Consider the following 27,806-nt stretch of genomic DNA (forward strand, 5'->3'; position numbering starts at 1 on the left):
ATGACTGCATACCAGAGCCACAAATGAATTCATGCAGACACTATCATTTAGAATATTGGTATTCCTTTGGGCCTTGCCTGCAGTGGCATAATGGTAGATTATCACCAGGAAGGCTATACTTATACGAGAAGAGGTACGGGGCCTTCTTCTTGGTGCTTAGAGACTACAGAATCAAATTCTATTGCGGGCATCTACTCTACCCGGAGATATCTGTGTAAAAAGATTCTAGGAGAAGTCGCCGCAAATATCTGTCTGTATAAAAGCTTCTGGACTTTATACAAGGATCTGTCCATTCATTTGTTATATTGGAATTCTATTACAGAGCTGGGACGCTTTGAGACCAGGCAGGGAGTATGACTTATATAGCAGCACACGCAATCAGGCGGCTGCATTAGGTTAAAGAATATAAATTGAACACAAACTTAACTAAAAAACTACTACCCTCAAGCCTGACAGCTACCGACCCGCATGTCATGGAGGAATTGGATGGTTCATCTCACTTCGGCAGCCAAAGCGATCGCCTCGAGATATATTTTGCAGTTGCGAGATATTATCGTTTGCTGGGACTCTTTCCACCGCAGCTCTAGCACGGCGCACTTTATCGCAATACCGTTGAGGTTTTGCCTTCGGAGGAGGGGCTGGTACCAATATTTTCCATAATGTTGTTGTAAGTAAGATTCTAAAATGAATGGAGTAATCAGAGGAGCTAGAATCTTAGCTATAATAAAAGTCTGCGGAGAAAGGTTGGTGGCGATGTGGTGTCGGGGAATTCAATCGCCAGAAGACACTGTTCCTGCCTCTTGCTTCTACAGGACCTCTGCCTACAGTCTTTCCTTCCTCCTCTGCGGACCTGAACTTACATACGGATACCTTCAGTCAAGATATAATGCAACGTGGATCATTTCGCTTTTAAAATCAACAGAGCCGGTGGGATAGAGAGCCATCACAACGCGACATTAGTTAAACTCCGGCGCAGCCCCCTGGATCTTGATATAAGCCTGCTGAACCTCCTTCCGACCCGTCATCACCCGCAGCCACTGCGTAATAAGAGGGTACTTCTCCAGCGACAATCCGGCAAAATCAAACTCTCGCACCCAAGGCTCAAAGTGGTAGTCAACGGCTGTAATCCGTCCAGGCAAGACACTCTGCCCGCCGGACTTCTTCAGCTGGCCCTCCAGCACCCCATAGCATCGCTCCGTCTGCGCCGCATACCGTTGCAGAGCATCCTCGTTCTTAGTCCCATTATAGTGCCTGATCCTTATCAGCAAGGAAGTCCAAAATCCCTCCTCACATATCCTGATAAGTAGAGAAAGATTACTACTGCATACCTATACCAATTCGTCTGCCCTGTCATCGGCCCGAGCGTCGAAAGCAAAAAGTACTCCCACTTTTCAAAATCCACTCTATCCTGCTCCGACCCCTTCGGACCCAGAAGATTGTCCTTGTCATAGATGCGCCGGACGTAGTTCATAACAGCGCCCGATTCCCACGACACCACACCAGTGTTGGGGTCTTCAAGGGCAGGTACACGGCCGTTCTCGTTGATTTTGAGGAAGACCTCACCCTTAACACCCTTTTCGCGGTCATCGCCGAATTCCCATAGTTTGACGTTGTAGGGAACTTGCAGGGCTTCGAGGGCGATGGCGATCTTGATGGGGTTAGGGCCCGTGGCGTGCGCGTGAAGGAGGAGTGGTTGCATTTTGGGTGGTTGATTACTTCTTCCTGTAAAGTTGGAGTAATCAGGAAGTTGGATTAAGGTTGCAATAGAAGAAAGGGTATTGCCGTACTTTATAGTGGGGTTGTTGAAAGGGCATTTGGAGTAACAGTTGCTGTGAACAAAGTGGTGGTGACATCATTTTACTTGAAAACGGATGTCGAGTATGGGTGCCCAAAACTGACGTGTTCGAAAGGGTCAAACGACCTTCTCCGATCTGCATACCACATAAAATGATTGATGTGACTTGCATATGAGGTGGGGTAGGTACATGTTGGAGAAGGATCTGGGGTATGTTTTCCGCTTTCGGTGGTGAAGGTGGTCTTGGCAGTCATTCCGTCGATTCGAAATTCAGAAGAAGCGACATGAGGGAGTCAACTGCTAACGAGGCTAGGACCATCGTAATTACTGGCAGATATATACTGGCTCGTAGGATGCTCAGGTACATCCTGAAAGAGGCAGTCTCACTATACTTGTAAGACTTGACGGGTCGCAAAGGCATCCCTCGACAACTTTATGGAATTTAGAAGTCTCCCAGTCTGGAAAGGCGAAGTGGCGAAATGGCGAAGAGTGGGAAGAATAGGTGGGATATACTAGGTAAAATCGTATCAAGACTGATGGCATGTATCTTCCTTAGATAGCGCAGTACTTCCCTCTTCATCGTCCTTCTTTCCAAATATACGCCGGACATTTGAAAGCGGCCTCGTATAGGTCAATTAGTCATAGGACGCGGGGGTGAGAACAGACCGAGAGATCAGGAAGTCGTAAGTACGTTAAGAGGGAGAAGTATAGACAGTTTGAAAAGTAGTAGGCTTCAATAGTCTAATATAACAGGTATATGATCACTCGAACAGAAAGCGACGAAAAGTCCTGTAACTTTTATTTACAAGCACCAACCAAGATACGCCAAACATCCAAGTCTAGATAGTAAAATGTACTCACGATCAGGTCAACATGTCATCCAACCGCTCACCCAGAACATCCTCGATCTGCTTCACCCATTTGCGGACCTCTCTCTCCACGTTCTCGTCCTCGTCCTCCATCAGTTCACTGATGTAGGGCAGCATTTCAGGCAGGAGAGCAAGCCATTCCTCGCCGAGCTGCTCCGTGAGAGACTGCTGGGCCTTGAGCGCAGCGAGGCGCGTGTGCGGGTTCTCGCCGCCTGCGGTCTTGCCGCTGGGTCCGGCAGAGGGGCGGAGCAGACGCATCAGCACCGTGTTGAGCTCCTTGTGGTTGTCGGTGGAATCGGCAGCAACGGCGAGTTCCGTGAGGGCGGGCACGGCTTCCGCGATGACGATGGATGCCGTCGACGAGTTCTTGGCGTGGGCGAGCTGAGAGATCAAAGGCTGTGCGATCACCGTAAGGTGAGAGGGGGATTGCCAGAATTCTTAAACAAGTCAGCACACTGCGTCAGAAAACATTTGGGGTAAACATACCGTCTTGGTCATGCTCAAAGGAGTTCTTGAGCATGCGCATCGTGGCCAACCACAGGCTCTTGGTGTCCTGGTTCGCGGGGTTCGCCTTGCCCAGGACAGAGACCACATTTTCGAGGATGTAGCTCGAGTAACCGGTAACGATGGACTGCATTGGTTAGCACAAGGCCGAGTCGGGAAATCAAAGGAGAAACATACCTGGAGGGTACCAAAGAAGACTTGGAGGAACCTGTAGAACGTGGTAAGGCGTGCCAGACTGCCTCGGGCATCCTTCTTCGGAACACCAGTGGTCGCCCACTCCAGCAGCTTGGTGAAGATAGGGCGGAATGTCGTGTCGTTAAGCTTGTAAATCATCTTGATCGTGACTTCGTTGATGATATCCTCGATCTCGTCCACATCAGACAATTCGAAGTTGGCCTGGGTATCCAGAGATACTTGTTCGCGACGCAGGTCGAATGCCTTGAACAGGATGCTGGTGAGAACTGAAATGTTCTTAACAGTCGCAGACTTCTGGTGCTTCTCGATAGCAAGGCTAACGACGCCCAGAGTCTCTCTCGTAGCGTCGGGGCCTGCCTTGACAGCATGCTGCCAGTTGCGATCGATAGCAGCGAATGTAGCAGCCACATCAACTTTGCGTGCCATGAGTTGGAGAGCTTCTTCACGGCTCTCATCCTCAATACCCTCAGAAACAGCAGACTTGTAAGAGAGAACAAGAATCTTGTCCAGGTGAGAGCCAGACACCATGAAGGGGATATGGATGAAAAGTGCAGAGAAGAAAGAGAAGACGGCGTCGTGCAGGCGTGCATTCTCCTTTCCATCTTCCAGACTCTGCTCGAGCAGGGCAAGGGAACGGCTGAGGGCGTCAGGAAGCGCGGGAATCATGGCCTCTCCAAGGACCTCGGCCATAGATGCGAGACACAAGACACCCATGATGCGAATGCGCTCATCATCCTGTCCAATGCAGGCTTCGCTAGCAACCACTTGGGCAGCATGGATGACCTTGGTCGGCTCCTTCCGGCCGTACTTCTCGGCAATGCGATCGATACAGGCCACTGCAGCGTGCTTAAGGAGAATGTCTGGCGATGACTGGACGATGTTGACCAGAGTGGGCAGGAAGTCGAGCATGCGGTGTTGCGAGGCACCGTCGCGTTCAGGATTCTGACGGAGGCGACCTTCCAGAAGTCGGAGAACCTTACGACGCAGTTCGTCGTTGCGACGTTGCAGCAGCACCTCAATCGTGTCGAGGAAGTCCACGAGCGACAGGGTACCAAACAGAGCGCTGAGAACATCGCCGCTGGCCTGGCTGACAGGCTTGACGTTCTGCATGGATTCGCCAATGGCCAGGACCTGCTCCAGAATGCGAGAGAAAAGCGTGCGGATCTGTCCAACAACCTTGTCTTCCTCTGTTGCGAAATCCTTGGCCATCTTCACCTTCAGAGACGAGTGCTTGAACAGATAAGCCAGTGCGCGAAGCAAGTCAACTGCAACCTTCTGGGGTTCGCGGCCATCGTCGCTACCAATGCCGAGAAGAACTTGGGAAATACCGGGCTTGGAGCTGAGTGAATCCTTGACCAGGTCCAAGTATTTGCTGTATGTCTATTGAAGAAGTCAGCAACGACGTGCAAAGATGCATGCAATATCAAATGACTTACGCTGAGTTCAACCGGTGCACTAGCATCAGATACCAACCCTGTCATCAGGATGAGAACGTCCTTATCCAGAGCATACCGATTGGCGAGCATAGCCAGAACCGCGAACAAGAACTCCTGAGTTCCGAGCTTGGTGACCAAAGCATGGAACAAACGCAGGCGGCGGTGAGAAGGAATATGCTCAAAGGCAGCAGTGAAGCTGAGCAACAACTCGGAAGTTCCGGACACAACATCACGCTTCTGGTTGCGCAGGGACTGGATGAGAGCGGGGACAACTTGATCGATTGTCTGATCGATCACGGAGACTGAGTATTCATCGTCCTTGCGCAGGACACTAGAGCCCATGAAGGTGAAGATGGGCATCACGCTGTGGAGAACCAATTCAGGAGCAATAACGGACAAGCCCGCGACGAGCAGAAGAGCTGCGTTCTGTACTTGCGGGCTGTCAGTGGTACGAACACAGTCAACAACGAGGTCGGCCCGGATAACGGAGGTGTCGAATAGAGCCTTTGCAGTTCCCTTGGACCGATTGACGATGGCAAGAAGGCTGCCAAGCGTCAAGCTCAGCAAGTAGCTCAAGCCAGACTGGATCTGGGCCTTGAAATGATGAAGTGCGGCCAAAGTCTGGAACAATCCATCGGCCAACTCAGGATGAGCCTCAGGGGTCGAGCTGTCGACCAGTTCCAGGATGAAAGTCATCTTCTCCATGAGCTGGCTGAGCTTGGCTTCATCCTTGATGGTCATAGCGACCATGTTGTTCTGACTAGTGCGTCTCCGCTTGGGCGCCGGTCCGAGAGACTCCATGTCCGTGATAGACACGGGGATCTTCCGAAGGAATTGGAGAAGCACAGAACCGGTGAGTTCCACACTGCGAAGAACTTCCCTGCAGCCGTGAACCAGTGGAGTCTGGACATCTTCGAGAGAGATCTCGAACAGCTTCTCTGCGGCGTCGACCTGCAGCTCCTCTGGAACAGTCCCCCAAACAGCCTTCATGCGGTTGAAGATGGCTGTGACGAAAGAGGGCCGTAGGGAATCCGAGTAGGGGCTAACATTAGACAACAGCAGAGTAATAGCGTCCTTGTCCTTGGGGGTGACCGTCAAGACAGCCTCTCGGTCGACATCTGCGACAGACACGCGCTCCCGTTCACAGACGTCCTTGGCTGTCTGCTCCTTCATATCCCGCCACGTCTTCAAGAACGGACCAAGTTCCTTGGTACGGGTTGTTCCGCCGGCCTTATCGACGCGGTTAAGAAGCTTGAGCAAAGACAATTTTGGAGCATAGAGGGGCATCTGCACAGCGTGGGAACAGAGGAAGGTGAAGAGGCTCAAGCGAAGGGGCTTCTTCAGTTCCGTTGCGCCAGAGTCGGAAGTTGAAGATCCGCGCAATGTGGCCTCAAGTACCCGGCCAATGTGGGCTTGATCGAGGACATATTCCTCGAGGCCGGGAAGGAAGGCGCGCTCGACGATCTTCTGCACATCGCGGCCGGCGATCCACTGGACGTTCTTCGATTGTTTGCCGTAAATCGTGTCGCGTGCCCAAACGTTGGCGTCGCCCTTCTTGCTCTTCTTGTACAAGCTCCCAATTGTGGCCAGAACGCCCGCTGCCTCGCGCCGAACTCTCTCCGAGGAATCTGCCAGAGCAACCAGTAGGAATGGCAGGAGTGCCTGAAGATCGACATCGGGACTAGCGGAAGTAAGGAGGGACGAGATTTGGTTTAGTGCGGTGATCCTTGTGCCGATGGGGTACGAGCCGGAGAAAGTGCGGATAAAGAATGACAGGTACTGTGGCGATGTTGAGGCATCTGCCTTCTTGAGACCAGGCAAGTCGACAAAAGCCTGCAATTTATCCTGGGATCCGACAGCAAGTGCAAAGGTCTGCACCAGGCTCTCATAGGCGGGCATCGATTGCGCACTGAGAGCAGAAGCTTCCAAATTCTTGCCTGCCACTGACTCAAGGACAGAGGCAAAATTATCTTCGACTGCTTCTTGCTGGGCATCTTCCATCTCAACGTCTTCAATGGCTGGTGTGGTGGTGGGTACAGATTCGATCACAGTTTGTAGGTTATGTTCGAGTGCCGCGACATCGATGGAGGATTCCTCGATCGTTTTCTGGAAGATGGGTCGGAGTGATTCGGACTGAGTAAAGTGCTGGACAAGTTCTGCGAGGTGAGTCTGAGCGTCCAAGGAAAGCACACCCTCTGTATGAGCACGGCTGACGGATTGGAGAATAATAGCGATGGCCTGGCCCGCTTCCTGCTCGCCCAGAAGATTGGTCTCGAACAACAGCGACAGCAGATCCAAACGTGATGAATCCTTCTGCTTCGAGAGATCATCGACACATCCCGCAACCAAGCCAAGAAGCAAGTGCGATGTCGGATACTGTGCTGAGATTAGAGACAGCTGCTGCACGGGATCTTCCAAGCGAAGCACCGCCTTAAGGGCGCGCTTGGGGATCCGGGCGTCGGGCTTCTTCTGTGCCAGGACTGACAAGCAAATCAGGCCCGATTCCTTAGTCTCGTCCGTCCATGATCCGGCAACGGCCTCCATCAGTCCATCGAGAAGCTTGTCTTTGAGAGAAGATTTCTGGGCAAGAACCACGCAAACCATGTAGCAGCCAATCACCAGCTCGGAGACGTCCTTCAGAGCCAGACCGTCGTTGAGGACCGGCAGAACCTTCATGATAACATCCTCATGCTTTTCCTTCTCGAGTTCCCGTCGGCCAGAGCGAGCCGAGTCCAACATCCCCGCAACCGCCTCGGTCAAAGTTCCCGCCCAAAACGACAAAAGCGCATGATGATGCGCCCGCTGTTTGCTGACTTGGAGGGTGTATCTGTTGACAGCGGCGAGGAAGTGTTTGTTGGTAGTAGCGCTGTGCACGAGAGGATGGCGTGGAGGGTTGATTTGGCTCTTCTTGTACGGGTTGAGGATTTTGAAGGTCGGTGTCAGGTCTTCGGGCAGGATCGAAAGGAGGTTGAGGAAGAGTGGGGTGGTATAGTAAGGGAGGAAAGTGAGGATTGTGAATTCTGTGTTATACTCATGCACCCTATAAGCCTGTTAGCGCGTTGAATGAAGATCGAGTCCCCCATGCCAGACATACCGAAAACGCCGGATAAGCCAGTCAACGGCTTTCACGGCCGGGCTCAGCAGCAAGTGGCCTCCAACGAGGGCAAGGAAAGCCTCCAGAACAGTGTCCAGCTCCTTATTCTGAGCAGCGTTCATCTCTGTTCGGTCCTCCGCCTTGCTCTGTTCGCTGAAGATGGTGCGCTCGAACGACGCGAAACGAGGATCGAGCTGACATAACTCCTGGAAACCTTCGAAGCATATTTGGTAGACGGTATCGAAATCCTGTGTAGTGGCGGTCTTCCAGTCAAAGATGAGAGACTGCGAGTGCGCAATGCGTTGCGCTTTGAGGTTCAACTGATTTGTCGACTTTGCCGCAATCTGCGACAGCTGCGCGGCGAGGGACGAGGCCATGTTGACGATGAAAAAATTTGTTTATCGATAACTGCAAATCACATCCATCCCTCAAATATCAACACCGAAAAACTTTGTCAAGACCCCAAGCGTTGGCGGGCAGTAATTCCCCGAGCAGCGTGGAGATCTCGAATGGCTCGGAGCAACTTTTTTTTGAGGCCGTTGGAACCAAACCGGAAAAAAATGCGGGAAGCGGGAACCTAGTTTTTCCAGCCTGCCATCGCCGCCGCCTTTGGTTGAAGCTCCCCCTCAAAAAGGCAGGCCTCATCTCTCCAGGAGCATGGATTCGTCTGGCTCCCAGGTATGTTTGACTCAAATATTGCGCTCTATCTACTCGTATGATGCTAATCAAATTTCACATTAGGAAAAGAAATCCATCCCCCGCTTCGCCAGCTTCAAGCCGCGGCCAGCACCTCCGTCCGAAGCTGATCGGCCGCCCGGGCGCCCCAGTCGCGATACCTCCGACCGCGATGTGAAATCTAGCCACCACTCGAGGCATCGGTCGAGACATAGCAGCCATCATGACCGTTCTAGGTCCCGAGAACGTCGTAGGAGCCATAGGGAGCATCGGCCCTCTCGAAAAGAAGCAAGTCATCGCCGCCGAGAGCCCACCCCCGAATATCCAAGAGCATCCACATCGACCCGCACCGTGAAGCACCCGCCCGAGGAAGCCTCGGATTTGTATGTTATAGATAGCAAGGGCGATCGCTACAACCTCATATATGGAACGTTACATCGATATAGCGTTCCACAGTATTATCGCGTCGGTCGGGGCAACGTCTTGGGATTGCCTTCCAGCTATAAGATCGACCGGGAAAGCGCTGTCGAGGACGTGTTGATCGTCACGAACGAGAAGAAAGAGGGAAAGTCAAAGAAGAAGGCGAAGAATCTGCTCGCAGGACTAGACAAGGGTAGATCCCGATTACTTCGAGTACGGCCAGAATCGCTGGTGGATGCAGCCGCAGATACGTCACGAGACTACATTTCCTTGAGTGTATCTAGGAATGGAAAGCACCTGGATCTGTTGGAAGTCGACTCGGATGATGAAAAACACGCATATCGGTCGATTCACGGCAAAGCAAAGCCAGAGGATGACTTGCCCAGTGATGTTGAAGCCGTATCCGATACGGATTCGGATAGAGAGGGCGGCCGGAGTGACCCCGACCAGGAGATCAAGCAGCGCAATGCGGAGTTACTGCAGACTGTCGAAAAACACCCCGATGACGTCTCCGCGTGGCTGACGCTTATCGACCATCAAGAATCGCTCCTTCGAGGACCGGAAAGGGAATATGGCTCTTTGACATATGCAGAAAAGATGGGCCTAGCCGACATCAAGCTATCGCTGTACGAGAAAGCATTGAAAAAGGTGGGACCGAGCCCTGCAAAGGATCGCCTCTTGCTCGGCCTTCTCGAAGAGGGGGCAAAACTCTGGGACACCAAGAAGCTATCTGCTCAGTGGCAGACGATACTGAAATCAAATTCCGAGCACATCAACCTTTGGATCCGGTATCTCGACTTCCGTCAAACTGAATTTCTGGACTTCACGTATGAGCGATGCCTTGCAACCTTTCTGGAGTGTCTGAGACTCAATAAGTCTTCTTTCGAGAAACCCGAGAAGACCCAGATCCACTTTTATCTGTTCCTTAGGTTGACATTATTCATCCGGGAAGCTGGGTTTACAGAGCATGCCGCGGCTCTTTGGCAAGGTCTTCTGGAGCTGACTTTCTACCGACCCGGCTCGCTTGATAGAAGCGAAGGCTCAGAAGAGGTGATACCGGCTTTTTTGGAGTTCTGGGAGTCGGAGGTCTCCCGCATCGGAGAGGCGGGCGCGAAAGGGTGGAAAAACGAGGGAAATGTGCTGCAAAATACGAGTGCAAGCGAAAAGCTTCCATTTCAACTGGACTCAAAAGCCGTGTTTGCCTCCTGGGCACCGTACGAACGGGAACGAATCGTCAATGCTCGGTTGCCAGCCCGCAGTATTGATGATTCGGAGGAAGATGATCCCTACAGAGTAATCATCGCACCTGATCTCGAAGAAATTCTGTCGCTGGCATGGCAGCCAACGCGTGTAGGAGTGCTGATTGATAGCTTTTTCTATTATTCTCATCTCCCACCCGTTTCGTCGGTTGACAGTTGGGGTACGACAAGTCGTTGGAATGGGGATGGCTTTGTGCGGAACGAATTTGCAAGCAATTTCTATGCAACGCTTGCGGACTGGCTCCCTGATGTGGCCGCTGACATTGAGTCCACGGTTGCACCCCCTATGCTTTTCCCTCATCCAAACTATATAATCACGCTGGATACTTTGTTTGCTGATCCTGCTCAATGGTTTTCTGCCCTTAAAACCTGGAGCGACGCCACTTCGAATTCACAATCTGATGTCGACCCTGTGTGGGTCCGCAGAGTCGTCCGATCGTTGATAGAAGCGCATCCTGAAAATGATGATCTAGCAGAATATGGTCTTGCTCTTGAACTCGCATGTAAAAGCAAGGATGCGAGAAAATTCGCGAAATCGCTGCTCAAGAAGCGATCGTCTAGCCTGCGACTTTACAATGCTTATGCTCTGATAGAGCGGCGTTTCGGCAATCAAGCAGCCGCCGATCATGTATGGGCGACTTCCCTCTCTATGAGCAAGTCCTTTCCTGATCGCGACAGGGTGGACAGTATTATTGTGTGGCGCACCTGGATTTGGGAGCTTCTCGACGCTGAAAATGTGGCCCAAGCATCTCATCTCCTCCTTTCGATGCCCCAGAATAGCATTGATCTGAAGATCCTTTCCGATGCTTCCAGTCACCCATCCTTCAGCCCGACAAGTTTGCTGAAGACACAAAGTGTATGTTTATCAGATTCACTGGCCCTTCCACTATGCTGACTTTCCATCTAGTACCTTTCAGAAGCACAGGAAATTGGTCTTGCGAACGAGAAGCCAATCGTCTTCACGTCATGCATAGACTGCCTAGCTATTCTATCGTACCTCTCCAATTCCCTCGATCTAAGCAGGTCCCTGGAATACTATCACAATGCATTTTTCAGGCTAGCTGCCCTAGCCGACCAGTCCAAGTCATTCGCAAACTTCACGACCGAACTCCTCCATCAATCCCGGGCCCGACTTCTGTATCACCACATCCGCACAAGTGGCATTTACAAACCCTCACATATTCGTTCCCTCTTATCCGAAAGCATATCACTGTCTCGCCACAACACCATATTTCTATCCCTCTTTGCCTGGAACGAATCCCGGTTTCGCATTGAAGAGCGCGTTCGCGACACAATACGAGACATCACCAGCATCAAGACCAACACAGACAACCTCACAGCCGCTCCAGTACCCATAACGACACATCTCTTTTCAATTTACACCGAGCTAAACCGTCCTACTTACGCCGGATCAACCATGCACTCTGTCCGTGCGGCATTCGAGAAAGCCATTGGCGACAGCATCCACCACGGCTCTAATACCTCCACCGGCCACTCCAGCATCACCATCTGGAAACTCTACATCCTCTTCGAACTGTCTCGTAACGACATACAACGAGCAAAGAATGTCTTTTACCGCGGGATGCGCGCCTGCCCTTGGTCGAAGGAGCTTATCATGCTTGCGTTCACTCATCTCCGGGCAGATGTTATCCGGGAGCAGCATCCGCAGGAGAGTCGGAAGGGTGACGGGATGGGGTTTGATGAACTCAGGCATGTTTATAATGTGCTTGTTGAGAAGGGACTGCGGATTCACCTGGATATTGAGAATGAGCTGGATGATATTGCGGTGGAGATGCAGCGGAAGAGGATTTTTTCGGGTTCAGGGTTGCCAATTACTATGCCCGAGGATAAGGATAGTGAGGATGAGATGCAGAGTAAGTAGAGCTGTAGATACCGCTTGATGCGGGTTTTTTTACTTATTTACTAGTGTGGCGAAATGCCAATAAATGAACCACTCGTGTACTGCTTCTACTTCAATAGGATCTCATTAGTAGCTTGGTGAGTTTTCTAAAATGCGTGGTGCTGGCTGTACATCTTAAGACACAAGACCTTCGTACCTGACATATGCTCAACATGTAGTCGAAATCTGACATGAATCACCGATAGTATGAGTATCTCGAACTTTAAGTGCCTGCACGGTATACTAAGTAGGTACCTATATATTGAGCCGAAAATAGCGACCCCCCATAGAATGAATATATATTTACCACTCTCAGCCGCCATCACAGAATATCACCAGCACAAGGTATTATATATATTATATCACAATACTCACCCAATATCCTACCCAGTCACAATCAACGACCCTCTTCCCCTACTAACTCCTATACCTCAAACGGCACAACCGCCCCGCCCCCCTCTCAAGGATCACTCTCATCCCCCACAACCTCCCCCACAACCCGGACAAGAAAACACTCTACGTCGTATCCACCTGCACAACCCTAAAATCCACCCCCCTCCCCTCTGACCCTCCCCAACCTAAAATCCTGATACCCCTTCAGGACCGAATAATCCTTCGTTATAGCCACATACGGAACCGGTACTCTCCTCCACGCATCTCCCGCCACTGGCGTGGAAGTATACACAACGGACTCCGTACAAGATGTTTCAGTGACTCAGGCACCTGCGCCTCATTGTGATCGCTCAGGAACAGCTATATAAGATCAACGGGGAACGTAGAACATAGCGGACCTGGATACAGCGGCGCTAACTGGTACCTAGGGTCAATAAAATGAATATCGCTAGCCTCCAGAGGGGCAGGTGATCATCACATCATATTGACATAGCCCCGAAGTTCATCCCATATAGGATATACAGCTGCGATACTGAGATGATCTATCGTAAAGAAAATACCTGAGGTGGACGTTCTAAGAACCGAGCACCGTCAAACCTGCGGCGTAATACAGCAATTTGGGACATCAAAGGAATGTAGGCTCTATCCACTAGGCGATAATAGAGCTCGTTGTCTTCCCGATAAGGGCGAAGTATAAGCGGCACCGGCACTCCAGAAGCCATCACTGCCACGTCTCCTTGCTGCACATTAGGTCCGCTAATTCCGAACCCTTCAACTATCGGATCATCTACGCCGAAAACAATCTTCCCGGAATTCGACGGAAGAACATCACAGAGCTCCTTCCACCACGGGTTGCTTGCGCGACGTATGTCAATCTTATGGAGAAGATCGAATGTCTCCGTTGTTTTGGCGCTTGAATCTTGCTCAAATGTGGCGTGAAGATGAGAATAAGCCAGGCACGCATGCACGAGACTAAGACGTCTGGAATCTAAGCTCCCCCAGATGTCATAGCGTACATCTGTGACACTAACAAATTGATCGATGATATCTGCCATTTTGGAAGCCAACTGTACAACTGGGAAGCAGGAGCCGATGCGACGAGCAGCAATTGTCATAGTGGACAGCTCGTTTGTGATCATTGGTAATGGCTTCCAGGCGTCCGAGCACCAGCGGTAGTCACCAATAAGGTTACCCAGAGACTCCGTGGCACAACCCAAATCGAGAACCCAGGAAGGATAAGAAGATGAGCAACCAGATGAAACATTGTATTCCTGGGGTTCAAAGAAGTTTAGAGCATCGGGCCCTTCCTGTGTCATGATAAATGCTGTTGTTTCGTGCATGATCTGCTCAACTGGTTTATTGTAGTCCGGGGGGTACTTGGCTTGTAGAGAAGGAAGCAAACTGTACAATGCGTATACTCTGTCTCGGGGATCTTTGCACTGTCGATGCAATGTCTTGCGAAGATGATACAGGGCATTTTCATAGTTGAATCGTTCAAGTGGCTGATAAGAATCCGAGAGCTTCCTGAACAACTCCGTCGGGCGGTACCTTCTTTTAAATGATTGCTGAAATTCCTGATCACTCCAGTATGCCTGCCTAAGACTGTCACTGGCGAAAAAGATCATTTGATTAGGATTAAATGTGAGCGATCCACTCATGCAAACTGGATCGTTTCTGGCCAGCTGGTATTCCTGGTATGTCCACATGCGTGCCCAGTAAGGGTCATCCCTGATGAGCCGCAACTGATCGTACACATTGACCAGTCGCCTCGCCCTTTGAACTCGAGCTTTCTGGCAGTATTTGCTCAGTGTGTCTAGAACGCGCCATGCAAGTGTTTCCCGAGTGACCCGGCCCGGCTCGCATGCCTTTGTCCAGGAAATGGCAGCACGTAGATCCATGTTACTATTCACCATCATAGCAATAACCGCAGACGCGCTCTCATAAACACGCCCAAGTAATGGGACTTGTGTGTTCTTTTCAGGGACATCATCCTGGTTGATGCAGACAAAGTCGATCCATACCACTCGTTGCCGGTCCTTAAGGCGAAGGAGGCGAAGTGTCTTATCCACACTCCGTGTCACGTAAAAGAGGGTATCATCGATGATTATATCTGTCTTCTTTGAGGCATCTCCCCAGACATACGAAATAGCCTCGAACTCAGGGCTATTATCCAGTGATACAGACTCGAGAGAGCACCTGATTATGGATTCAGCCTTTGTGCTGGGTAAGATAGTGAGGAGACGGATTTCGTTTCGTTCTGGATGTAAAGGAAAGTTCTCTAGATGCTTGGGCATCTTGGTAATGACATAAAAGAATCGAAGGGTTCTACCTTTTGCTGAGCTGAAGGTGCCCATTTTATTTTCGCGAGGCTGGGCTCGCAATGATGTTGTTGTCCTTAGGCATCCGTGCATAGCCACAGAAGGCGAAGACAGGCCATTGTTATTGGTACTAAACAATACGCTAAAGAGACTGCAAATCTTACCTCATCTAGGATTAGCTCTATTATGCGCAAACAGCTGAGCTTGAAGACGAAGATTGTAATTGTTTGAACCTCAGGTATGCACCAATGAAAATGGTACATGCGGATGCGACATATAGTTATCAGGGTCTATAGTAGTGGCCTTTAGGGGAATGATGGGGGTTTTGGGATGAGGTCTTGGGAGGTCACATGGAGGCGTTCTTTGAAAAAAGAAAAACGATAGCTGAAGATTGGATTGCATGATAGATTCTTAACCGACTAAACGTGTGGAAATATATACCAACTACTGGATCATTGCTAACATACAACTAATCACCACCATGAAGAAACGACGTCCGGTTCATGTACCAGGCCATTGCATCCGGATTTCCTCTCTCCGAAGAAATCTCCACCTCAGCCCAACCATTTCCGAACCACCCAAACTCATTACCGTCATATGCTGTAGTTTCAAAGTCTTCCCACCTCACATGCTCAAGTGCTTTAATAGCATGGAGGCTACTTCCGGGCCAAAGAGCAGTAACACGACCCCTCTTACGCTGCTGCAGAGTCGTTGCACCGGCTGGAGGTGACTTGTACCAACTGTTGCATTCGGAGCTGTAGACTGTTCGTTCGAAATACTTCTCTGCATAATTTGTAAAATTCAGGACCTGTTTCCGCCTTGGCTCTACGATTCCGACATTGCCATAGGCCATTCGCAATAATATCTGCGCGACGTATGCATGTGTCTGCTCTATCATGATGAGAAGGTTTCCTGCGCCTTGAAAAGAATTGGGTCCAAGGGACTGGAAGAAATTTGGAAATCCATCGGTGCAAAGGCCCAGGTATGTCTCTGGCCGATTGGCATACTTGTCAGAAAGGATGCTGCCATCACGGCCTATAATTGGGAAATTGGCCCCTAGGTTTTTCTCGAAGCCGGTTGCGCAGATGATTGCGTCAACGGGGCGATGTTTTTCATCTGTGGTGATGATACCAGATTCATCGACACGAGCAATTGATGTGCCGATTACATTGACTTTCGGCGATACTAACACCTCCAGATATCCAGGAGCAGGTGTCAGCCGGTTACAGAGCGGAGGAAAGTCAGGCAGCAGGAGGTCCAGGAGCTCGGGTTTTGCTTTTAGTCTCTCCCGCATGCCAGCTCGGAGCTGTGCTGTGGCAGACTTCTGGATATCACTATCCCGTTGGGAAATGGCGAATTGGCTCTGGATCTCTAGCTCTAGTTCCTTGCGATACTTGAGGTACGATGATGGGTCATCCCTCCATTCCCGCTTCTCTTTTTCCGTGTAGCGAAAATTCATAGCTTGATTATTCGTTCGTGCCGCAAGGTGAGGGCTACCGTGTTGGTTGGATATCCATGTCCCTCCACGAACGTAGTGGTCCATAGACTTTACTTTGTCGATGATTGCGGGAACAATCTGGACTGCGGTGCTTCCGGAGCCGATTACGGCTACGGCTTTCCCCTGAGGATCAATTAGAACCAGTATGCTGGATGTATTTAAAGTGTAACTTACCTCGGGCTTGAAGCTTTCGTCCCAGCTAGCGCTGTGAAGCAGTTGTCCCTTATAGGATTGTAGACCAGGAATTGAAGGCCACTGCCACTCGTTAAGCAGGCCCGTTCCAGTCATCAACACGTCGGCTGAGTCTTCGAAGGTATTCCCAGTAAGTACGTCTTGGAGCTGAACAGTCCACAGGTTGGTGGCATCGTTCCATCGTGCTTCGATACATCGCCGATTGAAATGTATATGTTTCCGAACATTATATTTCTGGGCCACACGTTTCCAGTACTCGAGAATCTCTTCTGATCCAGAGAAGAAGTGGCTCCATTCAGTCCACGACTCAAAACTAAGCTGGTAAGTGTGAGATGGCACATCTATTTGCACAATCAGTCAGTAACGGTTGATATGTCATGAGATTTGGTCCTGCAAAGCTCACCACACGCGCAGCCTGGATATCTATTTTCGAACCATGTCCCTCCTAGTTCGGGATTCTTCTCATAAATAATCAATTCCAAGTGAGGCACAGCCTTCAGAAACTGTATGGCAGCGACGATTCCTGAAATGCCTGCACCGATGTAGATGAGTTTCAGTGGCCGAGGCTGGTCGATAGGACGTTCCGAGATCAACGCAGGGCCGGAATTGGCATGTTGGCGGTCATTGAAAAAGTGAAGGTCCTTTGAACCATGCTGCTCGGTGGCCAAAGGTTTTCCATCATCATTGAGATCGATGTCGTATTTGCCTGTGGTGGTTCGGCTGTTGAGAGGACCAAGAGGAAGTATCAATGGATTGCTCTTAGCTGTTTTGACTGAAGACATGATATGAAGATTCCACGTAGACCCTCTTTAACCGTTCAATACTAGTGAAATTGAGAAGAAATGATTATCCGTGGATTTGCAGCTGTTGTGTGATCCCGGAAACTATGAGTGAGTACCTATCCCGTGCATCGTTTGAAATTTTCGCTCATCCTGATGCTTTCTATAGCTATAATGAAACCCTGCGTGAGACGAAAGTAACCCGATGTCTGAGATGGACATGTAACATGTTGGATCTGGATTGGCATCGCCTCTCTTATGTCAATGTTCAGCTCTTGTCTATGGATGTTACAGTAGCATACCGGGATGTGCGCCTCATCACTGTGCTTGTCACGGCCATGGCTGCTCATAGAAACTACAGAACCGTATTCTAGTCCGGTACAGTCACATAGAATACTATTCCGGATTCCTCCCCCCTTAGGATGATTGAGCCACCAGAGGCACCAATTGAAGAGACTAGCTGTGGGGATAAAGGAGGAATGTCTGAGATACCAATGACACTGCTAGAATGATTTATGGTTCGTATTCTGGAATTCTCCGCGGACATTTATTATTCGCCAGTGTGACATACATGATACCCGCACGCGGTTAGTTCCCGTTTTCAACCACGGATATTATGTATACGGGGTATGACATGTTGACATAGATCAAACAAATCCTTCAACTTGAGCTACAATTGCTTACCAGGACATATTGCAGGCTGCACGGATGATTTGGGCAGCGATTGTCTAAGTAAGGTCAACTTGCATCAAACAATCATCCTCTTCAAATGCAGTTCGGGTGCAATTCCAACATCACCCACCATGTGTCTGGTCTCGGACTACAGTGTGCCGCCCGTGCATGAGTCTTATTGAGGGAGATGCTACGGCGGCTTCACTCATGCCGATCCCATACTCCACTTACATGGCAGGATCATGTTCAAAAATTCATCGCTCTAGGGATCTTGATGGAAGGGCGGTAACTGATGAATCTGGCCGAAAACTACTCACACTATCCCTTCTGCCATAATCTCAGATGTTGACTAAACGGGGTCAATGTGGCTACAGCTTCGTTGGCGATGTTGCATCGCTAGCTGTCTTTAGCACTATTAAACTCAAAAGGAGACCAATAAGTGCATACAGTATTTTGCCGAACGTGTTCCACTGTGAGATGTACGATGTGCGAGTAATGTTGCATAGCGAGTTATTATCTATCCATCTCTTACGAGAATCTCACAGTTACATAACCTCTGGATTCGATGTGCGAGTAATGTCGCACACCTAGCTGCCCTAGACATTTTTACGATGGGACTTGAATAGAAGATAAAAGGGCCCAAACGTCTTCCTAGCCGTGCTGCTACTTCTTCGGCTCAACAGATATTCAAACCACATTTATCGGGATTACTTCAGATATATATATTTCAATTACATACTTATTGTGATCACTATGAAGACTACTGAATTCGAGTTTAACCTCGACTACAAGGTCATGCCCCATGACCCCGTCGAGCTTCGAGGTAAAACCCGCGATAGCGGAAAGATGATTGTCTTGGATCGTGAAAGCTCCAAGATCGACCATGCCATATTCTCCAGCATTGGAGACTACTTCCGCCCCGGAGATCTTCTCGTGCTGAACGACAGCTACATGCTGTCAAACACCCTGTGGTTCGAGCACGGCAACAACGAATCCCTCCAACTAACAGTCTACGGCCACGAGCCAGACGGAACCACCATTGTGGAGCTCAAGAAGCTCGAGGTTACTTTTAAACGAGGCCAAACCCTCACCTCCATGGACGAAGAGAAGCTCAAATGCACTCTCCTTGAGCAGCAGCCCGATAAGCTGTGGAAGGTCCAGTTCAGTCCCGGTGACCTCCTCCTCCCAACTCTCGACCAATACGGAGCCCGGCTCGACGAAAACATCCATTTGAACCCTACATACTGGAAGGAAAAGCCCGATGCTTATCGCTCTGTGTACGCTAAGAAGCCCGGCTCTTTGGAGATCCCTTCCGCCGGACTGCACTTCTCTCATGAGCTGCTCGCCGAAATCTCCGCCAAGGGTGTGGAAATCGCCTATATCACTCTGCATGTAGGGGCGACTGAGATCCTCTCTGTTCGCCATATTAGTGTTGAGGAAATTGAAAAGCACAAGGTGCGATCGGAGTACTACGAGGTCAGTGAAAGGACCTCAGCACAGCTGAATCGAGCACGGGGCGAAGGCCGTCGCGTTATTGCTGTCGGCACGACTGTTATGCGGACGCTGGAGACCATTACCCGTGAGACCGGCCGTAAGGGTACCATCAAGCCCCAGCATGGATGGACCGATCTCTATATCTATCCGGGATTCGAGTTCAATGCTGTTGATGTGCTGCTAACTAATTTGCATCGCCCGCGGTCTAGTCATATCGTACTTACGGCTGCGTTCGCAGGAACGGAGTTTGTTATGAGGAGCTATAAGGAGATTCAGGAAAAGGGCGATTATGAGTTTGATATGTTTGGGGATTGTATGCTGATTACCTAAGTGATACATTCCCTTTCCTGGTGGATTTTGTCGTGCCTGTGGTCTTTTCAAGATATCTATATATCAATATATACAATTATAACAAGAGACAACCTAGCCATTCATGTAAGATGTATCCAATCCTAAGGTAAGAGGACCATTAGGCTAGATTTCAAAGGACGGACTTATTGATAAGGTTTGTTTGGGTGGAACCATAAGGCTCGGGCTTAGCCCGGACTCGCCCGAATCAAGTGGTTCTGGAATAGCTACAAGGCTAGCTGCAGTAGTAGCTCCGTTGGGAGACCCAATCCGCTAGTATTAGGCGGCGTATTTGATTTAGTTATAAGGCTTGAAATCCCACCTCAACGACAGGCCAATTATGTCATCCAACGATGCGCCCCAGCGATCTCTATCCCATTACCTTCGCAATGGACACACATCGCCCCTTAGAAGCCCACTCATCGTCTACTGAGTCTATATCATCTCCAGCACCGAGTAGTCTCTCACGACCCATCACATCATGCTTATCTTGCCGTCATCGCAAGGTCAAGTGCGACCGTCGTCAACCGCAATGCACAAAATGTGAGCGAGGCGGTCATGCCTGTTCATATGTATCGAAGCAGGAGTCAAACCGAATAATGAAACCCAGCAGCACGAGTGGCTCCACGATGTCTTCGTCGACGCTAGCTCGAATTAATCCTGGTCTGCAGCGGCTGACCAACTTCATGGCGCAAGCGAGAGCATATGAGGAATCCTCAGCGCATGGCCCCTTGTCGCTGTCGCTAGATACCTTCATACCCAGTTCGACAACGCGACCGACATCAGCAGCCGACAGTTCCGGTGTTCATAATCCGCGATCGGAGGAAGATGCCCTCATCCTAGAAAACGGAGTTCCCCACTTTGTTTCTGGCAAACACTGGGCCTGGATGGCAGCAGAGGTGCGCTTGACAGCTTGCGGCTCGCAAAAAAGGCAGGACAAAGAAACGAAAACGAATACTAACTTAAATCCCCCCTTGCCTTCCTTTTTTTCTAGCTCCATGACATTCAATCAATTATCTCGGAATCTCAAAGATGCTCATCCCCAACTGGGACACTTGACGAGGTTGTATGGGATACCGATTCTCCTCTTGAAACGTCACCTAGCACCAACAGCTTCTGGCCGGATACTCGGGAAGATTGCTATTTGCTGCTGAACATGTTCATCGCCAATGTCGACCCAATTGTTCGTATTATCCACCGACCGAGTTTGTCCCGTCGCTTCGACGCCTTCGTGCACTTTCAATATGCCGACAGTCGAGAGGATACCCCGACCGGAGGGGGAAGCCGCAACAGCGGTACGATTCCCAGCCCAGCCAAGAAAGATGCCTTTAAGCCACTAGCCATGTCTATATTTTACGCGGCTGTCAACAGTATGAAGGATGCAGATGTACTCAATATGTTCGGCATGAGTAAAGTCTCTCTCCTCAAAAGATATCGAACGGGAACGGAGGTGCTTCTCAAGCGGCAAAAATTCATGACATCAAGGATCTTTGAGGTTCTGCAAGCATTTGTGATATTACTAGTGAGGGACCGAGATAACTCTGTGGACGACAATCTATTCTAATCTTCATTTACGGCTATAGACTGCGAAATATAGAGAAGATGACATGGGCAAAGTGTGGCCTTTAACAGGCCTGGCCATTCGCATAGCAATGCTCCAGGGACTCCACCGGGACCCCCTAGCCCTACCACTGGGAACGATCGACACCGTGCAGGTGGAGCTGCGCCGTCGCCTATGGGCACAGATCTGCTATCTGGATTTCCGGACCGCGGAAGATCACGGCTTCGCGCCGTCGATTCACGCATCGGACTTCGACACGCGTCGACCTATCAGTCTGGACGATGTAGATCTGGTCGAAGGCACTGCCCCCTTATCAGGGCTCTCTGATGCCTCCAAATTCACCGATATGACCATCTACCTCCTGCGCATCACAGCCGCCAGTTACTACGGGCGCATTATTCAGATAACGCATGCGTCGCGTAAGCGGCTGCGGAACGGCCTGCATGGTCTGACTGTTGACGAGTCTCAAGCCTTGATGGAGCTGCAAGGTCTGTTACAGACCGCCACCGAAATTGCAGGCGAGCTAGAGCGGGGCCTCGACGAGCTCGTTCGGTACTGCGATAAGAGGGTGACTATGCAAGCGATGGCCTTGGATCTCAGCCGGCATCTCAAGACCAAATTCTGGGTCATGTTCTGGATGCAAATTTCCCGACATGATCGCGAGAAGATTATCACTCCCGCCATGAGACGAAAGTGAGTCTTTCTTAATCGCCTTGTCCCCTGCCTCCACAGCCCGAAGCTCATGTGCAACCACCTAATTGGACGAGCGAGGGGTAGTAGGACACGCCCTAAGAAAAATTATTAACCATCATTCATGACAGCATATTTGTCGACGCTGCCACCGCCGTGGAAACTTGGTGCGCCATCTCCTCAAGCCCGGCATGCGAACCTTATCAATGGCACATAACCTCGCACGCGGGCTTCAACCTCATACTCTATGTCCTCTCCGAGCTCCAGAGTCCCGTTTTCCAGGAGCCTGAGTGGGTAGATCTTCGACATCGGGGGCTTCAACTCGCCAACTCCATCTACGATCTCCGCGGTCAGCATACTACGGGCGCCTGGCCCGCAATCATCTGGTTGGTGAATCGTATTCGGTTCCAGCAAGGTCTGGCTGGGAGTCCTGCCCCTGGGATGGCTGCCAACACTGTTGCCGGGCTCGGTAGCCCGTCGAATAGCCAGCCCATCAGTATGAGAGCGGCTGGTTGTGCTGGTCCTGCTGGTGCTGCGGGGTTTGATAGTGCTACCCCGATTAGCCCGCCTGGGATGGACTTTGACGCAGGAGACTTAATGGGGCTCATCAACTTCGAGGAATTTAATCTTTCAGATTTCCTGGCGATGGATGGGATGGGATTACCGGGGCTTCCGCGCTAAAATAAGGATAGTAGAGCCTTTTCATCGAAGATACAATTGTGCTGTACTGATCATGTGGGTTGGGTACTTCTGTTCTGTTGCTTCTTCCATCATGAGAGACCTTCTGGAGATCATGGGGCCTTTATACAATTTTCAAGTACAGTAGGATCTTTGAGTAGTTCGTTAATGATAGATGGGGACTTCTGAACGTGGGAAGAGATTCGGGACGACCGGTAGGCGACAGGTCTCTTTCGATGACCACAAGACCAGTCCCAGAGAAACGAGTATCCCGTCAAATCATTAATACCTCCAGGTGTTCAGTCACTAGACCTCACTGGTCCCGTTGACTTGATGGCCCTAGCGCCGGCAACCTGGAGTATAACATGTCGCTCTTCGGGTGTGGTCCCTGCGACTGTCAATAAGATGTCGGAGTGTATTACGGCTTCCAGCCATTGGGAAATCTCGAAGAAAATGCGATTCATTCCTCCACAGTCCCTGCCTCTCGCTGTCTGTTTTAAGGCATCGATAGGACCTCGTACGAGGTACTACGCATCGGTTACCCACAGTAGCCTATCCTTCTGGTTGTATGGACCCACACCTCGTGCGAGGACACCGTGCGGCGGCCCCACAGCTCGGCCGACTTGGATCCTGGAGTATGAAGCGCTCGGCCTCAAATGTAAATAGAAAAGCAAGCATATTCCTCGTCGAATTTGTGATATATGTCGTACTCACTATCTGTGCAAAGAAACCAAAGATATTCTGATATTTCAGACAGACCTCGAAGCAATTGCCCAGCATCTCGAGCAACCATGAGCATGAAATCCAGGACAGACCACGAGCGAACGGACTCAGCCGACACAATTGCCCTACCTAACGTCGAGACGGGGCTGGGTCCTGAGCGCGAGAAGATCGATCATAATGCCTCCAGGCGAGTGCGCAGAGGGTTTCTTCCGTGGTTGTGTGTGGTCCCGTCCGTACAAGATCCTCATCTATACAGTTCGAGGGTGAAGTGGTTCTTAACTTTCATCGTTGCTGCCGGTGGCCTGGTCGTTCCGTTAAGCAGTGGCGTCTTGTTCCGTAAGTACCTTTCTCTCTTACCCTCTTCTAAAGGACTTCAAGTTTACACGTTGATTGGTAAAAAGCGTGCTTGCTTGAAATTGCTGCCGACCTTCATACCACCGAATCTGTTGTCAACCTGTCTATCGCCTTCGGTTCCTTGGCCGTCGCCATTACTCCCCTTTGGTGGTCCTACCTCGCCGAATTGTACGGTCGCCGTCTCGTATATCTGCTGTCCTTTTTCTTCCTCGGTCTTTTCTGTATCCTAGCAGCCATCAGCCCCAACATTGGCATGTTCATCGCTATGCGCCTTCTCGGAAGCGCCTCGAGCGCCTCCCTCCAATCCGTCAGCGCAGGCACCATTTCCGACATGTTTGAGCCGCACGAGCGCGGAAAGGCTATGGGTGCCTTCATGCTAGGGCCCATGCTAGGTCCCATGTTTGCCCCCATTATCGGGGGAGCGCTCACGATGCGTTGGGGCTGGCGAAGCACGCAGTGGTTCATGGTCATTTATGGATGGGCCGTGTTCATGGTGATGGTCATTTTTCTACCGGAGACGGCAACAAATCTGGCAGAAAATCAGCGCGAGCACCGTGCCAGTGCTAGCAGCCCCGCTAGGAAGGCCGTCCACTTTTTCCTTAAGCCCATAGAGGCCGCCAAGCTCCTCCAGTACCCGCCTATCCTAATCACGGTCTACTATACGGCGATAGTGTTTGCTACCTATTACCTCATTTGCGTCTCAATCGAGGATACCTTCGCCGTGGCCCCATACTTCTGGAGTCCTGTGATCGTCGGGGTTGCCTACATCCCTGGGGGTCTAGGGTTGTTGTTCGGGGCAATCATCGGTGGTCGCTGGCAGGATGCAATTATGGCACGCACCGCCCGGAAGGAGGGTCGGTATGATGAGGCAGGAGAGTTAATCTTGCATCCAGTAGATAGGTTAGGGGAGAATTGCCTGATAGCGGGCATTCTGTTCCCCGGAGCGCTCTTATGGTGGGGATGGACGGCCGAGAAGCAAGTCTTCTGGCTGGTACCGGTGAGTTCGGCATTAGATGATTTCGTGCCAAGAATAACTGTGACTGACGATAATACCATATAGCTGATCGGAAATTTCTTCTATGGCTTCAGTGGAATGATCCTTACCAACGTGACCATGACAATGCTGACCGAGTTCACCCCAAAGAAATCGACCGTTGGCGTGGCGGTGAACAATCTGCTACGAAACAGCCTGTCGTGTGTTAGTGCGGTCATCGCTCAACCGCTGTTCGATGCCATTGGAACTGGATGGTCTTTCACGGCCGCTTGTATCTTCTGTCTGTTGAGTGGCATTCCGTTGATCCTCCTACGGATAAAGCGGGAGGAATGGAGTCGGAAGATGAAGGCTACGTTGGGAAGTGATTAGAAGGGTATGCAGGACGGGAGGGGTTGGAATATATAATCCAGTCTGGTAAATAGGCGAGGGCCTTAATTTTCGCCCCAGAACGTTCTTCTGACATATATCTGTCATTCAGCATATTGTCTGGTGTCAATTGTGGTCCTTTCGCGCTTCCAGGTACGGAACCGCCTGGTGTCGCTCATGAAAGTTTTTAAAGGAAATAATTCCACTCTCTCGAAAGATTTCAGCGCTCGAGTGGCAAGCGCCTTCTTCACGCCATCGGATGCTCTTGCAGCGTCTGGTCAATGTGGTATCCTACGTTATCAGTCGGTAAGAGGGAAACCCCGCAAGAGCCGCTGAGTGTATCTTTAGACATATCGCTCGATTAGTATAGCCCACGTCATGAGCAGGTAGATATCTGCATGTTCAGTACACATAGTAAAAGACTGCTTAGTCGCGGTCATCTCATGATTATGAGCCTAATAGGAATTATAAATCGAGGTTGAATGAAAGCTACGGAAGAGAAAAACACGAATAAAGTCTTCCCTACAAAGCGGGTCTTATCCACCCACATATGAAGGCAAATGGTGATTTTGAGACACGATGTCCACCACAGATTTGCCCCTTCTAGTGCCGACCCTCTCCGGACGGAAGACTGAAACAATGCCAAGCTATCAAAATTTGACACTTTAGCAAGCTAACAATAGCAAGCTAACAATGCGATTCTGCGGGAGCTCTGCGATGAAACTAAGATAGACGCTCTCTGTTCGAGCATAACGACCTAGCTAATAACGCATCACATTATTCTCTCCGTGATTGTCCTCGAATACACTTCTCCATTCCCGCTTCAAATCAGGTTTTCCTTAGGGTAAGTTGTCACCTTGTTGCTGATACCAGATCCTTTCTTCTCTTGAAGGCAACTGCTATACCAGCCCGTTCATTGGTAAATCCTCAGCAGTTATAAGAAGCAGCCCAATATTAACCCTTGGGGTAAGTACAACAGTTAATTTGGACAGGTGCGTGTCTAGATAGACAGACTTTAGTACCTTGGAATATTTGTGTCTCACTTTGTGCGGTGGCATGACCCCGAAAAGCAGGGACATGATTAACAAGAAGTGCAATAACTCTCTATCGCATGGTTCATCGTGATGTTGATGCTTTCGGAAGAAGTTTCAGTTAAGATAAAAGGCAGCGCTTTGTAGTCGAAAATGCTGTGCTCTGTACCATAAGATTATGTGTAGGAAATCTCTGCGCGATAACCTACTTTTATCGCAGCCCCAAGCCCTTTTATGTCAGTATGACCGGCGCGGATGCAACACTATTCCAAGAGCTTCACTAGTACGTCACCCTTGCTTAGTCCGACCCCATATGCAGCAGCAATTCCACTTAAAGCCATGACACGGCTGCTGTTGCCTGTATGAGAAATCTGTACCCAGCCTGCTCCTTCCCCAAGAAAATAGAAGATTCACTACTGTACAAAAAGACGTGAGTGCCCCCGTAGTCAACAAGGATTAAAGACATCAACTTGCCAGGAATCTATTTTGTGTGATATCGCGCCGCAATGCAGGGCCCTAGAGGCCTCGAATCTCGATGAGCTTCTTGTCACTCTCTTCGCTATCGTCTGATACCAATAATATTGGGATATCACGGCGATGGCGTCGAAGGAGCCTACCGACTGGCCCAGTTTAGCCACATCTACGAGTAAATCTGAACACCCTCAACAACTCGCTCTGGACCTCCAACTCAACACAAATGCGATACCTAGGCACCTGGATACAAGCAAGGGCTCTCGGGTGCTTAAGCCAGCCATCGATCATGTCAAGAACGTAAGGGAACCACTTTCAGTCCAGCATCTCATCCTGACTTCTTATTGAAGATCGAGAAATGGATTTGAATTTCGTTGATGCGGGTGCTGTAACCCGCCCCTCCAATCGCCTCCCCTCAGCTGCCCATCTCGGGCCCTCACCTGCCCTTCGCCGCCACCATGAGCTCCTCCGCCCTCTTCCCCGATTTTGATATCGGGAGTGTCAGAGGCTTGTGTATGATAATGTGGTCGCTCACGTGGTGTCTTGTGACGCTCCTCGGCGCGTTTTACTGCTTCCGTCATCGGTAGGTACATCATATATCACCTTCCCACCTATGCTCATTGAGATGGAACTCGAGGCTTACAATTCTGTCAAGGCAGAGGGTCAAAGGTTTGTGTGTGATCTATCTAATCTCCAGGGTCGGCTAACCTTCTCTGCTGCAAATGGGGTCACGCGCATTTATATAGAAGCAGAGAGATGTGCGGACTAAATCGTCCGATCGTTCCAACCACATGCCCCTTCCACACCAAGAACTTCAATGATGGTTATAGCTCGTTAAAAGCGCTACACAAAGAGCCGCGAAAAGCGAGATAAAAAATAGAAAAAAACATACAACAGAAGGGATTCGCTGGTGGTCACCCACCCAACTACTAACCTCCCGGCGTGTGGCTTAAGTACGGCTGAGCGGACGGGAAGCCCTGTTTTCCACACCCTATGGTCGTATGTGATAGATTATTGTAATGGAGAGTTTATATCGTGATCGGCAATGTGTAAATCGGGCGGCGTTCTCATCGTAGCTGCCTGGGGTCAGCGCAGGG

The 27,806-nt window shown here is 50.3% G+C and overlaps 9 protein-coding genes across 9 annotated transcripts; 5 read left to right on the plus strand and 4 right to left on the minus strand.

Moving 5' to 3' along the window:
- Nucleotides 1-925: 925 nt before the first annotated feature.
- BO88DRAFT_486732 (glutathione S-transferase family protein) lies at nt 926-1,699 on the minus strand (the record flags this gene model as incomplete). The annotated part of the gene is made up of 2 exons (XM_025712479.1): nt 926-1,251; nt 1,329-1,699. The coding sequence occupies 2 exons, from the start codon at nt 1,697-1,699 to the stop codon at nt 957-959; spliced, it is 666 nt and encodes a 221-aa protein (XP_025564394.1). The 3' UTR covers nt 926-956.
- An 806-nt stretch (nt 1,700-2,505) lies between these two features.
- utp10 (snoRNA-binding rRNA-processing protein UTP10) lies at nt 2,506-8,400 on the minus strand. The gene is made up of 5 exons (XM_025704737.1): nt 7,894-8,400; nt 4,800-7,839; nt 3,346-4,743; nt 3,151-3,295; nt 2,506-3,101 (listed from the first exon to the last, which is right to left on the minus strand). The coding sequence occupies exons 1-5, from the start codon at nt 8,268-8,270 to the stop codon at nt 2,659-2,661; spliced, it is 5,403 nt and encodes a 1,800-aa protein (XP_025564395.1). The 5' UTR covers nt 8,271-8,400; the 3' UTR covers nt 2,506-2,658.
- Nucleotides 8,401-8,533: 133 nt separating this feature from the next.
- Nucleotides 8,534-12,215, plus strand: BO88DRAFT_486734 (uncharacterized protein). Its single transcript, XM_025712480.1, has 3 exons — nt 8,534-8,571; nt 8,635-11,103; nt 11,155-12,215. The coding sequence occupies exons 1-3, from the start codon at nt 8,551-8,553 to the stop codon at nt 12,127-12,129; spliced, it is 3,465 nt and encodes a 1,154-aa protein (XP_025564396.1). The 5' UTR covers nt 8,534-8,550; the 3' UTR covers nt 12,130-12,215.
- Nucleotides 12,216-12,967: 752 nt separating this feature from the next.
- On the minus strand, nt 12,968-14,834 carry BO88DRAFT_479771 (HET domain protein; the record flags this gene model as incomplete). Its single annotated transcript, XM_025712096.1, has 2 exons — nt 12,968-13,327; nt 13,373-14,834. 2 exons carry the CDS (start codon nt 14,832-14,834, stop codon nt 13,083-13,085), a joined length of 1,707 nt encoding a protein of 568 aa, XP_025564397.1. The 3' UTR covers nt 12,968-13,082.
- Nucleotides 14,835-15,327: 493 nt separating this feature from the next.
- On the minus strand, nt 15,328-17,330 carry BO88DRAFT_479773 (flavin-containing monooxygenase; the record flags this gene model as incomplete). The annotated part of the gene is made up of 3 exons (XM_025712097.1): nt 15,328-16,479; nt 16,531-16,889; nt 16,952-17,330. 3 exons carry the CDS (start codon nt 17,328-17,330, stop codon nt 15,328-15,330), a joined length of 1,890 nt encoding a protein of 629 aa, XP_025564398.1.
- Nucleotides 17,331-18,752: 1,422 nt separating this feature from the next.
- Nucleotides 18,753-19,823, plus strand: BO88DRAFT_424170 (S-adenosylmethionine:tRNA ribosyltransferase-isomerase; the record flags this gene model as incomplete). The annotated part of the gene is made up of 1 exon (XM_025708717.1): nt 18,753-19,823. One exon carries the CDS (start codon nt 18,753-18,755, stop codon nt 19,821-19,823), a length of 1,071 nt encoding a protein of 356 aa, XP_025564399.1.
- Nucleotides 19,824-20,470: 647 nt separating this feature from the next.
- Nucleotides 20,471-22,773, plus strand: hasF (Zn(II)2Cys6 domain-containing transcription factor hasF; the record flags this gene model as incomplete). Its single annotated transcript, XM_025712481.1, has 4 exons — nt 20,471-20,740; nt 20,836-21,363; nt 21,425-22,095; nt 22,224-22,773. The coding sequence occupies 4 exons, from the start codon at nt 20,471-20,473 to the stop codon at nt 22,771-22,773; spliced, it is 2,019 nt and encodes a 672-aa protein (XP_025564400.1).
- A 788-nt stretch (nt 22,774-23,561) lies between these two features.
- BO88DRAFT_452129 (MFS transporter) lies at nt 23,562-25,210 on the plus strand (the record flags this gene model as incomplete). The annotated part of the gene is made up of 3 exons (XM_025710674.1): nt 23,562-23,829; nt 23,895-24,844; nt 24,908-25,210. The coding sequence occupies 3 exons, from the start codon at nt 23,562-23,564 to the stop codon at nt 25,208-25,210; spliced, it is 1,521 nt and encodes a 506-aa protein (XP_025564401.1).
- Nucleotides 25,211-26,835: 1,625 nt separating this feature from the next.
- BO88DRAFT_413612 (uncharacterized protein) lies at nt 26,836-27,416 on the plus strand (the record flags this gene model as incomplete). The annotated part of the gene is made up of 4 exons (XM_025708135.1): nt 26,836-27,009; nt 27,129-27,222; nt 27,297-27,378; nt 27,407-27,416. 4 exons carry the CDS (start codon nt 26,836-26,838, stop codon nt 27,414-27,416), a joined length of 360 nt encoding a protein of 119 aa, XP_025564402.1.
- Between the last annotated feature and the right edge of the window lie 390 nt (nt 27,417-27,806).

Source organism: Aspergillus vadensis (genome assembly GCF_003184925.1).
Source record: "Aspergillus vadensis CBS 113365 unplaced genomic scaffold BO88scaffold_7, whole genome shotgun sequence".
In the NCBI taxonomy this organism is placed as follows: domain Eukaryota; kingdom Fungi; phylum Ascomycota; class Eurotiomycetes; order Eurotiales; family Aspergillaceae; genus Aspergillus; species Aspergillus vadensis.

Coding starts and splice junctions, on each gene's coding strand:
- utp10 (XM_025704737.1), bottom strand. CDS start 8,270: ATGGCCTCGTCCCTCGCCGCGCAGCTGTCGCAGATTGCGGCAAAGTCG. Junction 7,840..7,893: donor TGGCTTATCCGGCGTTTTCG/GTATGTCTGGCA, acceptor ACAGGCTTATAG/GGTGCATGAGTATAACACAG. Junction 4,744..4,799: donor GTGCACCGGTTGAACTCAGC/GTAAGTCATTTG, acceptor CTTCTTCAATAG/ACATACAGCAAATACTTGGA.
- BO88DRAFT_486734 (XM_025712480.1), top strand. CDS start 8,551: ATGGATTCGTCTGGCTCCCAG. Junction 8,572..8,634: donor TGGATTCGTCTGGCTCCCAG/GTATGTTTGACT, acceptor ATTTCACATTAG/GAAAAGAAATCCATCCCCCG. Junction 11,104..11,154: donor GTTTGCTGAAGACACAAAGT/GTATGTTTATCA, acceptor CTTTCCATCTAG/TACCTTTCAGAAGCACAGGA.